The sequence below is a fragment of the Humulus lupulus genome, chromosome 8 (assembly GCF_963169125.1).
Source record: "Humulus lupulus chromosome 8, drHumLupu1.1, whole genome shotgun sequence".
NCBI lineage: Eukaryota > Viridiplantae > Streptophyta > Magnoliopsida > Rosales > Cannabaceae > Humulus > Humulus lupulus.
Genome location: NC_084800.1, coordinates 2,103,848 through 2,118,454, shown reverse-complemented (window position 1 = coordinate 2,118,454; position 14,607 = coordinate 2,103,848). Strand labels below are relative to the sequence as shown.

The 14,607-nt window shown below is 45.1% G+C and overlaps 2 protein-coding genes across 2 annotated transcripts; both read left to right on the top strand.

The window, feature by feature from the left end:
* Positions 1 to 8,612: 8,612 nt before the first annotated feature.
* LOC133794117 (L-type lectin-domain containing receptor kinase IX.1-like) lies at positions 8,613 to 11,200 on the top strand. Its single transcript, XM_062231315.1, has one exon. It carries the CDS (start codon positions 8,822 to 8,824, stop codon positions 11,048 to 11,050), a length of 2,229 nt encoding a protein of 742 aa, XP_062087299.1. The 5' UTR covers positions 8,613 to 8,821; the 3' UTR covers positions 11,051 to 11,200.
* A 726-nt stretch (positions 11,201 to 11,926) lies between these two features.
* LOC133794119 (L-type lectin-domain containing receptor kinase IX.1-like) lies at positions 11,927 to 14,276 on the top strand. Its single transcript, XM_062231317.1, has one exon. The coding sequence runs from the start codon at positions 12,015 to 12,017 to the stop codon at positions 14,061 to 14,063; it is 2,049 nt and encodes a 682-aa protein (XP_062087301.1). The 5' UTR covers positions 11,927 to 12,014; the 3' UTR covers positions 14,064 to 14,276.
* Positions 14,277 to 14,607: the final 331 nt, after the last annotated feature.

Below are 14,607 nucleotides of genomic sequence, written 5' to 3'. Positions count from 1 at the left end.
TGGGACCGGCCTTGAGCTCGATCCTTTTAAATTTATACCCCCGGACTCGTTCGTCCGGGGTGGGACCGGCCTTGGCTCGGTCCTCTTTAATTTATACCCCCGGACTCGTTCGTCTGGGGTGGGACCGGCCTTGGCTCGGCCCTCTTAAATTTATACCCCCGGACTCGTTTGTCCGGGGTGGGACCGGCCCTGGGCTCGGCCCTCTTAAATTTATACCCCCGAACGAGACTCGTTCGTCCGGGGTGGGACCGGCCTTGGGCTCGGTCCTCTTTACTTTATACCCTCGGACTAGTTCGCCCAGGTTTGGACTGGCCCTATGCTCGGTCCTCTTAAATTTATACCCCCGGACTCGTTCATCCGGGGTGGGACCGGCCTTGGCTAGGTCCTCTTTAATTTATACCCCCGGACTCGTTCGTCCGGGGTTGGACCGGCCCTGGGCTTGGTCCTCTTTAGTTATACCCCTGGACGTCGTTCGTCCGGGGTGGGACCGACCTTGGGCTCGGTCCTCTTAAATTTATACCCCCGGACTCGTTCCTCCTGGGTGCCTTGGCTCGGTCCTCTTTAATTTATACCCCTGGACTCGTTCGTCTGGGGTTGGACTGGCCCTAGGCTTGGTCCTCTTTAGTTATACCCCCGGACGTCGTTCGTCCGGGGTGGGACTGGCCTTGGGCTCGGTCCTCTTAAATTTATACCCCCAGACTCGTTCGTCCTGGGTGGGACCGGCCTTGGCTCGATCCTCTTTAATTTATACCCCCGGACTCGTTCGTCCGGGGTTGGACCAGCCCTGGGCTCGGTCCTCTTTAGTTATACCCCCGGACGTCGTTCGTCCGGGGTGGGACTGGCCTTGGGCTCGGTCCTCTTAAATTTATACCCCCGGACTCGTTCGTCCGGGGTGGGACCGGCCTTGGCTCGGTCCTCTTTAATCTATACCCCCGGACTCGTTCGTCCGGGGTTGGACCGGCCCTGGGCTCGGTCCTCTTTAGTTATACCCCCAGACGTCGTTCGTCCGGGGTGGGACCATGGGGTTTGCGTCACCCGGACCTCGTTGGTTCGAGCCGGGACTAGCCTGTGCTTGCGCCCCGCCAGGTATTTTGCTTATACCCGGGATACCCCGCAAGTGAGCGGAGACAGGTCTGGGGTCACTTGAGAAAGATTAGCATATTTTTGCAACATTTCTCTATGACGTTTTGTACACGCCATTTTTATTATTAAAAAGGGGTCGCCATAAGGCGTACACGGTTTACAATGAAAGTACTAAATTGAAACGCGGTCCCCCGACTACTGGTAGTATTTACGAAGATGCTCCGCATTCCAGGCTCGCGGGACTTCTCAGCCGTCGAGCCACTTTAAGCAGTATGTCCCGGGGCACACCTCGTTCTGGATCTCGTACGGCCCCTCCCAATTTGGGCCCATAACCCCCACTCCCGGATCCTGAGTAGCAGGGAAAACTCTTTGCAAGACCAAGTCGCCGGTTCCAAACTTACGGCTTTTGACTTTGGAGTTGAAGTGCCGCGCGATCTTGCCTTGGTACATCTTCAGCTTCACCTGCGATTATTCCCGGATCTCTTCGATAAGATCTAGTGATTCTTGGAGTAAGGCGTGGTTCTGGGCGGGGTCATATGTGTCTCGTCGGTGGGACGGGACGGTTGTTTCGATCGGGATGACGGCTTCGAATCCATAGACCATGGAGTAGGGGGTGTGGCCGGTTGATGTCCTCTCGGTCGTCCGGTAAGCCCATAGTACGCGGGGCAGTTCCTCGGGCCATTTGCTCTTGCAGGCCTGGAGTTTTTTCTTTAGTGTCCCCTTCAGGATTTTGTTCACGGCTTCTGCCTGCCCGTTTGCCTAGGGCCTGGCGACCGCGGAGAAGCTCTTGACGATACCGTGCCTTTCATCAAAATCCGTGAAGTGGGTGCTGTCGAACTGTTTTCCGTTGTCGGACACGATTTTGTGGGGGAGGTCGTATCGACACACTATGTTATTGATGACGAAATCCAAGGCCTTTTTGGAAGTGATTGTATTCATGGGCTCCGCCTCAACCCACTTCGTGTAATAGTCCACGGCCATGATGGCATACTTCACCCCTCCCTTCACGGTCGGGAGGGATCCGACGAGATCGATCCCCCAGACTGCGAAGGGCCAGGGGCTAGTCATCAAGGTTATTTCTGTCGGGGGGCCCGCGGGACCTTAGCATACCTCTGGCACTGTTCACACTTGCGGACGTAGTCAATACAGTCTTTCTTCATGGTTGGCCAGAAGTATCCTTGGCGCAGGATCTTCTTGAATAGGTTGGGCCCGGCAGTGTGATCTCTGCAAAAACCTTCTTGCACTTCGTGCATGATGGCGCTTAATTCAGTACCGGACACACACCTGAGGTAAGGCATGGACAAGCCCCGGCGATAGAGCTTTCCGTCCATCATGACATATCGGTGGACTTGATACTGGAGTTTCCTGGCTGCGGCCAGGTCGGCTGGAACTTCCCCGGTAGACAGGTAGCGGATGAGCAGTCCCATCCAAGAAGTGGAGTGATCGACGGTGTGGACCGTGGGGGACCTGACGCTTGGGACGGGGAGATGGTTAACGGGGACCAGCGCGGCCAGCTCTGCCTCGGCGTCGGTGGCCAGTTTCGCTAGTGTATCCGCGAAGACATTTTGCTCCCGGGGAATCTGGCGGATGGAATGCTTTGTGAAAGCCTGTAGCATTTCCCTTGTTTGAGTCACATAGGCCGCCATTATCTATCCTTTAGTTTGATATTCCCCCGAGATTTGTCTGACAACTAGCTGGGAATCACTATAGATCTCCAGGTTCGCGGCCCCTACTTCCCGGGCCAAACACAGCCCGGCTAAGACAGCTTCATGCTCCACTTCGTTATTCGACGCCTTGAACTGGAAACGGAGGGCATTTTGTAACTGGTGCCCCTGCGGTGATACCAAGATGATCCCGGCCCCAGCCCCGTTTTCATTCGAGGCTTTGTCCATGAAGACTTTCCATACGGGCGCCGAGGGGGCTTCAGGAATACTATTTTCCTAAGGCACCCCGGAACATTCAACGATGAAATCGGCCAAGGCCTACCCCTTGATAGACACCCTAGGGACATAGGAGATATCAAACTGACTGAGCTCCATGGCCCACTTCAGGAGTCTTCCTGATGACTCGGGTTTCTATAACACTTGTCGCAAGGGATGGTTGGTCAGGACCTTTATGGCGTGGGCCTGAAAATAAGGACGAAGCTTTCGGGATGCCATCAGCAGGCAGAACGTTAGCTTTTCGATCAATGGATATCGAGACTCAGCGTCAATCAATCGCTTGCTTACATAGTACACTGGGAGCTGCGCCCTTTCTTCTTCCCATACTAGCGCGGCGCTGATCGCGTGCTCGGTCACGACCAGGTATAGATATAGGGGCTCCCCGTCTACCGGTTTCGCTAGGATTGGGGCTTGGGCCAAGTGCTCCTTCAGCTTACGAAAGGCCTCTTCACATTCGGCTGACCATTCGAAACGCTGGCTTCCCCGAAGGACGTTGAAGAACGGGATGCATTTGTCCGTGGCTTTGGAAACGAAGCAGCTTAAGGCGGCTATTCGCCCCGTCAGGCTTTGCACGTCCTTATGCTTCTGGGGAGAGGCCATATCAATCAGTGCCTTGATCTTATCTGGGTTGGCTTCTATTCCCCAGAAACTCACTATGAAGCCCAGGAACTTCCCGGAGGCCACGCCAAAAGTGCATTTTTTGGGATTCAGCTTCATCCCGTACTTCTGAATGACTGCGAAGGCTTCTGCTAGGTCATCTGCATGGTTTCCGGACGTCTTGGACTTGACCAGCATGTCATCGATGTAGATCTCCATGTTTCGCCCTAACTGGGCCCGGAACATTCGATTGACGAGCCTTTGGTAAGTTGCTCCAGCGTTCTTCAGTCCGAATGGCATGACTATGTAGCAGTAGATTCCCTTGTCGGTTTGGAAGCTGGTGTGCTCCTGATCTACCACGTGCATAGAGATCTGATTGTAGCCGGAGTAAGCATCCATGAAGCCCAAGATCTCGTACCCAGACGTGGCATCCACCATTTGGTCGATCCGAGGCAGTGGAAAGCAGTCTTTCGGGCAAGCTTTGTTGAGGTCCGTGAAGTCTATGCACGTCCTCCATGTCCCGTTTGGTTTCGGCACCAAGCGGGGTTGGCCAGCCACACGGGGTACACAGCCTCGCGTATAAAGTTGATAGAAGACAGCTTCTCAACCTCCAGCTTAAGGGCCTCGGCCCTCTCCGTCCCTAGAGGCATGCGTTTCTGGCGGACCGGGGTCGCGTTTGGGTCAATGCTTAACGCGTGGCAGATGATAATGCGGTCGATCCCAGCCATGTCTGAGTGAGACCAGGCCAGGATATCCTGGTTTCCCTTAACTTGGGCGATAATGGCGATACGAACGTCTACCGGCAGACTTTTTCCTACATGGATGATCCGGGTCGGATCGGTGTCGCTGATGCACACCTCTTCTATCTCGTCCATTGGTTCCAGGGCACGGTCGTCCACTATCCGCGGGTCCAGGTCATCCTCTTCCCGGACCATCCTCTCAGCAGGCGGTGGGTTAATTGGTTCGATGAAGTCCTCGACGGGTTCTTCCCGGATCATGTATATGGGTCAGGCCGACACATGGTAGCACTTCCGGGTGCTCTTCTGATCTCCCCGAACAGTCCCTACCCCTCCGTTGTCGCATGGGAACTTCATGCAGAGATGACGGATGGAGGTGATGGCTCCGAACTCGACTAATGCAGGCTGGCCAAAGATGCAGAACTTGAACGAGAGCTGTAACTCACTCCCCAGCGTAACGGGCAGCTGAATCTTCCCCATGGGGAGAAGTGCATCTCCGTTGAAGCCGTAAATCTGGGTCGGGCACGACGCCAGATCTGCTTCAGTCAAGCCAATGGCGGTGAACGCGGGCTTGAACAACAGGTTGACGGAGCTCCCGTTATCCACCAACACGCGGGACACCAACTTGTTGGCGATTTGAGCATCTATGACCAGCGGGTCGTGGTGTGGAAAGTGGACATTGCAGGCGTCGTCCTCTGTGAAAGTTATGGGGAGGTTCATCAGTTTAGGGCGCTAAGCCGGGGCCTGGACGAGGGCGCACACCTCCTGATCGTGGTCCAACTCGCTTAGATAGCGTTTTTGGTCATTCCTGGACGGTCCCCCTAGGTGAAGTCCACCCAAGATGGTGGCCACATGCCCGTCAACTCTAGGGGGTGCCATCCCGGAAGGATAAGGCGTTCCGGGGCCGGGAACCTGCGCGACGGGGGCCCCCTGAGGGGCTGGCGTCGCGGGTCCCTGTGCATACCCTCCCTGAGGGGGGTACGCCCGAGGCGTTCCCTGAACCGTGGGTTGCCCTGGGCCCGCCGACAGACCCGGGACTCCCACAGGCATCCTGACCCACTGGTGGAGGTGCCCCAACTTGATGAGATTTTCGATCTCGTCCTTGAGCTGCCGGCATTCTTTGGTGGTGTGGCCGACATCCTTGTGAGAGGCGCATCTTTTGCTGGCGTCCCTCGGGTTCCTTCCCCCTTTGAACATGGGGCTAGGCTTCCAGTAGTGAACCGCCCTTTCTGTGGCCAGGTAAATGTTCTCCTTGGTGTCCGCCAGATTAGTGTATTCTGAATATTGGGGTTCGTAACCCCTCTTTCCCTTTTTTACCGGCTCGGGCCGGTTCTGTCCCTTGCCAGATCGCTTCCCCCGGGAGGGGTTCACGCTCGCCTCAGTTGCTCCTGCCTGTGACTCCTAGGTCCCGACAGGGGCGATGTTGTGTCCTGCCAGCCCGACGCCATACCCGGAGAAGAGGGTGGACTTGGCCGGGGCATACCCTGAAGTGGCAGGGCCATATACCGTAGGAGTGTAGCTTACCCCAGGTGCGACTGGCTGTCCCGGGGCAACGGGGGGTGCGATATAGGACTGCATCGGGAACTGCCCCCCATACCCCGGGAATACCTGAGGAACAGGCTGAGGAGCCGGAGGCCATCCGAAGGCCTGGATCTGGGCTTCTTCCCAGTTGATGAATCCTTGGGCCCTCCTGATGAACTCTTCAAGGGTTGCGGCCTTGCTACGTTGCATGTCATCCCAAAGGGGGAACCCGGCTCGGATTCCGGACTGCAGCGCCACCAGGCGCTGTCCGTCGTCCACTTTCGTCTTGGAGGCCTCCTCAGTGAAGCGCTGGATGTAGGCTCTCAGTGTCTCCGCGGGGAGCTGTTTGATATTTGTGAGGGTGCTGATCTGCATGTCCATCCTCATGGCGGCCATGAACTGTTTGCGAAATGCTGACTGCAGTCCGGACCAGGAGCAGTTGGATCCTGGCTTGAGTCTTTTCCACCATTCTTCGGCGGGACCGCCCAAATTGATCGAGAAGCAGAGGCACTTTCCGTCGTCACTGACGTGGGCCACTGTCATGAGCTGGTTGTATCGGGACAGATGGTCCCTGGGGTCGGTGTTTCCAGTATAGGCGGTGAGGCTTGGCATCTTGAACCCCTTGGGGAGTATAGCGTCCAGGATGTGCCTCGCGCAAGGCTCTTTATCCTCTTCATCGGAGTCAGTGTCCGCGCCTTCTTGCTTGCGGAACAAACGGTTTGTGACCTTTTTCAGAGCGGCCAGTTGCTCCATGAGCTGCCTGGCTGTGCCATCCTCTAGGGGGATTCTTTCATTCCTCCTGTCGTTGATGTTGTTTCTGAGGTCGCCGCCTTGGGGGAGGATCTTTTCCTTGCGGGCCCGCTCTTTCCGAACGTTCAGTCTGTCGCGTAAGTATATCCGGGACGTATCATCCCCCGAACTGAGGGCGTGATGTTCCTCGCCGCAAGACCGTTCCCGACGGTTCTTGTTCACGAAGGCACTCGGGTGCAAAGATCTTTCCTGCCCGTTTCGCCCTGGGGCGTGCCGGGGTTGCGCATCTCGCGGCCGCGTCCCCTGCGGATCAGTCGGGTGGCCTCGTCCTGGGACGGGGCGCACCTTCTCTTTCCTAGGGAGCAGCCGGGAACGGCCCCCAGCCTTTACGTCTCGGGCGGTCTTATCTCGGATCTTTTCGCCGGCCTTCGTTTTCTCCCTACCCGGGTTTCCTGGAGCTGGCTCAGGAAATGGTTCCGGGGAGGGGTCGGGCCTGCTCCTTCGGGGACATATTAAATTAAAATATGTCAAATCTTTTATAATAATAAATTAAAATAGATGGTGCAAGACACGTGGCTATTGAGACTTCATAAAGTGGAAACGGGACACTATTTCTCTATATAGACGATCCGTTCCTGTCCAATTCTTCCTACCAAATATGATACAGTGTTGACTCGTTCACTTAAAGAAAAGAACGAATTATGCAAAACTGTTGTTGATACCTCTCTTTTATCGTTTTTATATTTTGGCTCTTCACAATCGTTTGACATTTATCAAAAGAACAAGTCAGCAAAATTGAAATATTAACTACCCAATTATATTTAACACATATAGGAATATAAAGCAAAACCAATAATAATAAATCCCTGGGAAGCTTGGTCAAATATTTAACTACCCAATAATTGAATTTATCTAATTAACTGCTCTTGTCTTAACGCTGTTTTCAACACATTTTTAAAACATTGCTGACAAATATTTTATATAATATGGACATGTCACCTGCTTGTTGTGGTTTTTTCTTTTAATATACTTAGTTTATACAATTTGAAAGTTCTTTAACATCGGTGACTTTTCTAAAATAATTTTTCTTAAAAAAAAAATAGAATCAACCATCTATTATTTTTTTCAATAACAAGAACAAAATGTGAAAACCGTTCAACTAAAATAAATACTTCGGACTTAAAATGTGTAAAAAAAAAGTTATATTTTGTTTTAGCAGTACTTATTGACACTAAACTTTATTCTAAATATTTTTAATTAATTTATCTTTTCTCTTTCCTTCATATTTTTTTAGAAAAACATAATAATTAAATAAAAAATGTATAAGTTGATGTATGATGTAGTGAAATATATAAATATATATATATAGTAGATACAAATAACGTGCAATATATACGTTTGTTTAGTTTAATTTATAGAATTTATTAATTATTTTTATTAAATTTATATTAATGTCATATACATTTTGAAATAAATATTTTATTTTAATTAAATAATTTTTTTTAAGTTTATATTTGTTATAATTTTTTAATTTGGTCGTAACAACAAAATATTATATTATATATTTAATATGATATTATTTTAATAAGTGATTTTAAGTTTAATTAAATTTTATTTAAGTTATAAAACGCATTATTTTATTATTTTTAAATAATTATTATTGTAAAATATCTCCAAAATGTCATATTTTATTTTGTTTAATTATTTATTATTGTAAAATAATTATCATTGTAAAATATTTAAAAAAAATATCTTATTTTAATTTCTTTAATTATTTATTATTTTAAAATAATTATCATTATAAAATATTTCAAAAATATTTTATTTAAATTTTTTTAATTATTTATTTTATTTTATTTAAATTTAAATAATTATAAATTACCATTAAATATAAAAATATTTCGTTAAAATTAACGTTAAAAAAATTATAAAAAAAAAAAACCTTAAATAAAAAATTAGATCCTTATCATATAGAAGAGATAAACATGTAGAAATGGCACTAAAATGAGTACTCCAAGTTACTTGTGAGATGAAAACTCAGCCGCCATCAATCACCAAGTCATTCTTTCAAAATAAAATATAAAAAAAATTCACCCACTCGCCGTTATTTCTATATTCCAAAATGGTTTCTTTTGGTCACCTTTTTAATCATTATTTATTACTTGAAACAAAAATACTAATTGTTCATATACAATGCTACTAATATTGACCAAGAAAGATTCAGAAAAGCATCCGTTGAATATGGCTATTTTACTCCATAAAAACAAGTTAAATGAATTGTCATCAACCTTTGTACCAACCATATGCTTCTTCTCCATCAAAATAACCTCTAACATTGCTAGAACCACATCAACAATGGTTCTCTTCAACCAAAGTTCATACCTTCTCCCAGCACAAACTTTCAAGGATTTTCTCATCAAAATTGCTTTCTTCATGTTGCTTCTAACAAAAGGCAATTCAGTTTTCTTCAACTTCAGCTCATTTGAGCCAAACATGCCTGACATATTCTTCCAAGGTGAAGCCTTCGCAAATGGTGTTCTGCAGCTCACAAGGAACGATGCTATTGCCTCTCTTGAGAGCAGTGTTGGCCGAGCCTCATATGCCAAGCCAATCCAGCTTTGGGATGCCAAAACTGGAAGGCTCACAGACTTCATCACCCATTTCTCCTTCACCATCCAGGCACTCAACGAAACATTGTATGGAGATGGCATGTCCTTCTTCATTGCACCCTTCGATTCTGAAATTCCCCAGAATTCATCGGGTGGACGCCTCGCGCTCTTCAGTCCTCAAACTTCTTTCAACAAGTCTGCCAACAGTATTGTTGCGGTTGAGTTTGATAGTTTTCAAGATGAATGGGATCCGAGCTCTGATCATGTTGGAATCAATGTCAATTCCATTGTTTCAGATGCAAATGTCACATGGAGTAGTAGTATCAAAGATGGAAGACAAGCAAATGCTTGGGTGAGCTATGACTCAGCTTCTCACAATTTGAGTGTCTTTCTTACATATGCTAATAATCCCATCTTCAGTGGGAACTCTAGTCTTTCACATAAAGTGGATTTGAGCAAAATCTTGCCTGAAAAAGTTCGGGTTGGCTTCTCTGCAGCCACTGGCCAATGGGTTGAATTACATAATGTTCGCTCTTGGTCTTTTAACTCTACTTTGGAGGCTACAGATGAGAATGGAGGAAGCAGTGCTGGACTCATAATTGGTTTAGTTGTAGGTTTTGCTGTATTGGGTTGTGGTTTACTACTACTTTGGTTCATCTTTCGGAGGAGAAGGGCAGCTAAGGAAATGGAAGTGGAGGAATATGATGAGTCTATTGATGGTGAATTTGGAGAAACTGGGCCAAAGAGGTATACTTACCGTGAACTAAGCCTTGCAACAAACAACTTTTCTGAAGAAGGGAAGCTTGGACAGGGAGGATTTGGAGGTGTGTATAAAGGTTTGTTAAGTGAATCAAATACAGAAGTGGCAGTTAAGAGGGTATCCAAAGGATCACAGCAAGGCAAAAAGGAGTATGTTTCCGAGGTAAAAATCATCAGTCGTTTGAGGCATAGGAATTTGGTTCAACTCATTGGTTGGTGTCACACACAAGGCGAGTTCCTTCTTGTCTATGAATATTTGCCTAATGGAAGCCTTGATCACCATCTCTTTGGAGGGAAACCAACACTAACATGGATAGTAAGATATAGAATAGCTCTTGGATTGGCATCTTCCCTGCTGTATCTTCACGAAGAATGGGAACAGTGTGTGGTGCATAGAGATATCAAGTCGAGCAATGTAATGTTAGATTCAAACTTCAACACCAAGCTAGGAGATTTCGGTCTGGCCCGGCTTGCAGACCACGAATTCGGTTTACAAACAACTGTTGTGGCAGGCACCATGGGCTATATGGCTCCAGAGTGTATCACTACTGGAAAAGCTAGCAAAGAGTCCGATGTCTACAGCTTTGGTGTGGTTGCCCTTGAAATCTGTTGTGGAAGAAGACCAGTTGAACGAAACACAGAACCGAGCAAAGTGAGTCTTGTGGAATGGGTGTGGGAGTTGTATGGAAAAGGGCAAGTTCTTGAAGCTGCTGACAAGAGATTATGTATGGAATTCAATGAGAGGCAGATGGAGAGCTTGATGGTAGCTGGGTTATGGTGTTGTCATCCTGATCCTTCTTTCAGGCCTTCTATCAAACAAGTGGTCAACATTCTGAATTTCGAATCTCCACTGCCTAATCTCCCACCAAAGTTACCTAGACCTATGTATTTTGCTCCTTCAATGAACATATATTCTACTACCTCTTATACAACATCTGACACTACAAGTTCAACAAGGGATCAATTCCAGTATACATCATCAGGTAGTTACCTCACAGATTCATCTACATCTCCTGGTCTTTCTAGACCTATACAAACTATCTCAGAAAGTTGAATTTTAGTATGCCTCATTTTTGTAATTTTTATTTTGTTAGTTATTTTTTTATTTTTTTTCACTGTAAATTGTGCTTGACATCCTATTCTGAAACGCTACTTCATGAAAAATCATCAAATGAAAAATATTTTGCAAAACAATATTGAAAAATAGCTTCACCAGTTACTCATATATGAATATTGGTAATCTCTTGTCTTGTGTTGTTTCTTCAAGATATTTTTACAATATTTTATTATAATTGTTTTTTTCAAGAGTGAAACAAATTTTTTTTCCTATTTGAAACTAACTTTAATTATTAGATATTGTTAGGATACAGGTCAGATTTGCTTTTTTCTTCTTCATCAAGTTTTGAACATATGTGATGAGCCTAATGTTAACATAAAGATTATTGACTACGACTCTATAATGACATAATATATATACTCGTTAAATGGGTATATTGTGCTTCTACGCCATAAGTTATGTGACATGTAAACCTAACAAATTATATAAAATAAAAATCTATGTAATTTATTGTTATTATCCTTTAGTTATCCATGTATTCTTTAACCAAAATTCAACATTATTATTAAAAAGAAGTTTACAATTCAACATTTCCTAGAATGACTACACCATTAAAAAAACATAGGTCATTAGTTATATGGCTAGTCGGTCTTTAATATTTAAAAAAGAATTAGATATCCAATTATCATCTTATACGTATTCAGTTTTATATTAAAGAAAAAAAAATTACACACAATTGACCAAGAATTTTTCAGCAGTGTCTATAAAATTGAATGGAGCTATAGACTGGTGACATAATAAAGACCAAGTCATGAATTAGGTGAGCTAAACATGGTTGAGAGTGTTTACTTAATAGCTTAAATCTCTTCCATTCTTCCGAGTAACCTCAAAATAATTAAGCTCTCTTCTGTCTATACACTATAACCTCCTCCACTGTAATCCACTAATCCTCATTACAACAATGATAGTTTCCATCCACCCATGTTCACACTTGATTCTTAAGACCACTTTCTTATTGCTTCTGAGCCTGACAAACAATACAGACTCACTTAAGTTCAACTTCACTAAGTTTCAAACAAAGGAACTGAAAGATATTACCTTCCAAGGTGATGCTTCTGCTTTTAATGAATCTCTCAAACTCACTAAAGTTGATGGTCAAGGCATTTCCCTTCATAATAGTGTTGGCCGGGCCTCGTATTCAAAACCAGTGCAGCTTTGGGATAAAGACACAGGCGAAGTCACAGATTTCACTGCTGGCTTCTCTTTTGTGATCAAAGCAAATGACACTGAGAGCAGGTTTGGGGATGGAATCTCCTTCTTCATTGCGCCTTTTGACTCCGACATCCCTGCTAATTCAGGAGGTGGATATCTTGCTCTTTTCAGTGCTGAAAATGCAAATGACTCCAGCCAAAACAATCCTATTGTTGCAGTTGAGTTTGATAGTTATGAAAATCGATGGGATCCAAGCTCTAATCACATAGGGATCAATGTAAACTCCATTATATCAGAAAGAAATGTGTTGTGGAATAGTAGCATTAAAGATGGAAGAGTAGCAAATGCCTTGGTGAGTTTTAACCCCAGTACTAGTATTTTAGGTGTCTTTCTAACTTATAATGGAACTCCCTTCAACAGTACAATGGACAACCAGCTTCAACATCGGGTGAATATGAAGGATGTCTTACCAGAAAAGGTCCGAATTGGTTTCTCTGCAGCCACTGGGGTCTCATTTGAAACGCATAACATTCTTTCTTGGTCCTTCAGTTCAAGCCTGGAGATTAAAGGAAAAGGCAACGCAGGTTTGTGGATTGGTTTAGGCATTGGTCTCGTCGTTTTGATTTGTGGACTGCTAGTGATTTGGTTTATCTTAAAGAGAAGAAGGGCTGCAAGGAGAATGGAAGAGGAGGAATACGATGATTCCATTGATGGTGAATTTGGAGAAACTGGACCTAAGAGGTTTACTTACAGAGAATTAAACTATGCAACAAACAACTTTTCTGAGGAAGGGAAGCTTGGACAGGGAGGATTTGGAGGTGTTTACAGAGGTCTGTTAGCAGAATCCAATACAGAAGTGGCGGTTAAGAGGATATCTAAAGGATCAACGCAGGGAAAAAAGGAGTATGTTTCTGAGGTGAAAATCATTAGTCGTTTGAGACACAGAAATTTGGTTCAACTCATTGGTTGGTGCCACACGAAAGGTGAGTTCCTTCTTGTCTATGAATTTTTGCCCAATGGTAGCCTTGATAACCATCTCTTTGGAGGGAAACCAACACTAACATGGGCAGTAAGACATAGAATAGCTATTGGCTTAGCTTCGTCCTTGTTGTATCTTCATGAAGAATGGGAACAGTGTGTTGTGCATAGAGATATCAAGTCAAGCAATATAATGTTAGATTCAAACTTCAATGCCAAGCTAGGAGATTTTGGCCTAGCCCGGCTTGCAGACCATGAGTCAGGTTTACAAACAACAATGTTAGCAGGCACCATGGGTTACATGGCCCCGGAATGTGTCACTACTGGGAAGGCTAGTAAAGAATCTGATGTCTATAGCTTTGGAGTGGTTGCCCTTGAAATCTGCTGTGGAAGAAAACCAGTTATAAGAAATGCAGAACCAAGCCAAGTAAGCCTTGTGGAGTGGGTGTGGGACATGTACGGAAAAGATCAAGTCCTTGAAGCAGCTGACATGAGATTAAGTGAGGAATTTGATGAGAGGCAGATGGAGAGCTTGATGGTAACTGGGTTATGGTGTTGCCATCCAGATCCCATATTCAGGCCTAATATCAAACAAGTGGTGAGCGTTCTAAATTTTGAAGCTCCATTGCCTACCCTGCCATCCAAGTTGCCAAGGCCAATGTATTTTGCTCCTTCATTCAATATCAGTTCTACCTCTTATACATCATCTACCACTACAAGGTCCACTCACGATCGATTTCAGTATTCATCAAGCAATTATGTCTCAGATTCATCAACATCATCAGACCCCTCAAGACCCTTGAGATTCTCAGAAACTTAACCGGTAGTTTCTCTTTGTTGTTTAGCCCTTTATTATAGTATTTTCAGAAATTGATTTTCGTTGTCGACAAGGTATTGTGTACATATATGTGTATGGTATTTGGATCAGATTATGGTTTGTATGAAAGTTTTGGTCAATAATGTTTGGCAAAATGAAATTGTTGTCATTTTGTGGAAGTTTCTGAAGCATTTGACAGTTGACACCTGTACCCTAGTTGCGATTCAATTAATAGTTATTATATATTATTACTTGTAGTCTCGATTCTTGATTTAAATTTTTATGTTATCGGTATAAAATGTCAATGGTGATTTTGACAGAAACTTGAAAATTGTGACGTAATAGTAGGTTGGCTGAATAATTCATTTTGGTTTGGAAGAAAAAAAATAGCAATCAAGTTGTTGAACTTACAAAATTATAACAATTAGCCATATTATGAAATTTGTATCTCTTAAATTTTGTCTTGTATCTGTAATATAACCATAAATTAGTATGAATCACGTTCAAATGATGTCAATGCCATATTTTAAATGAAATGCAGTTAGTT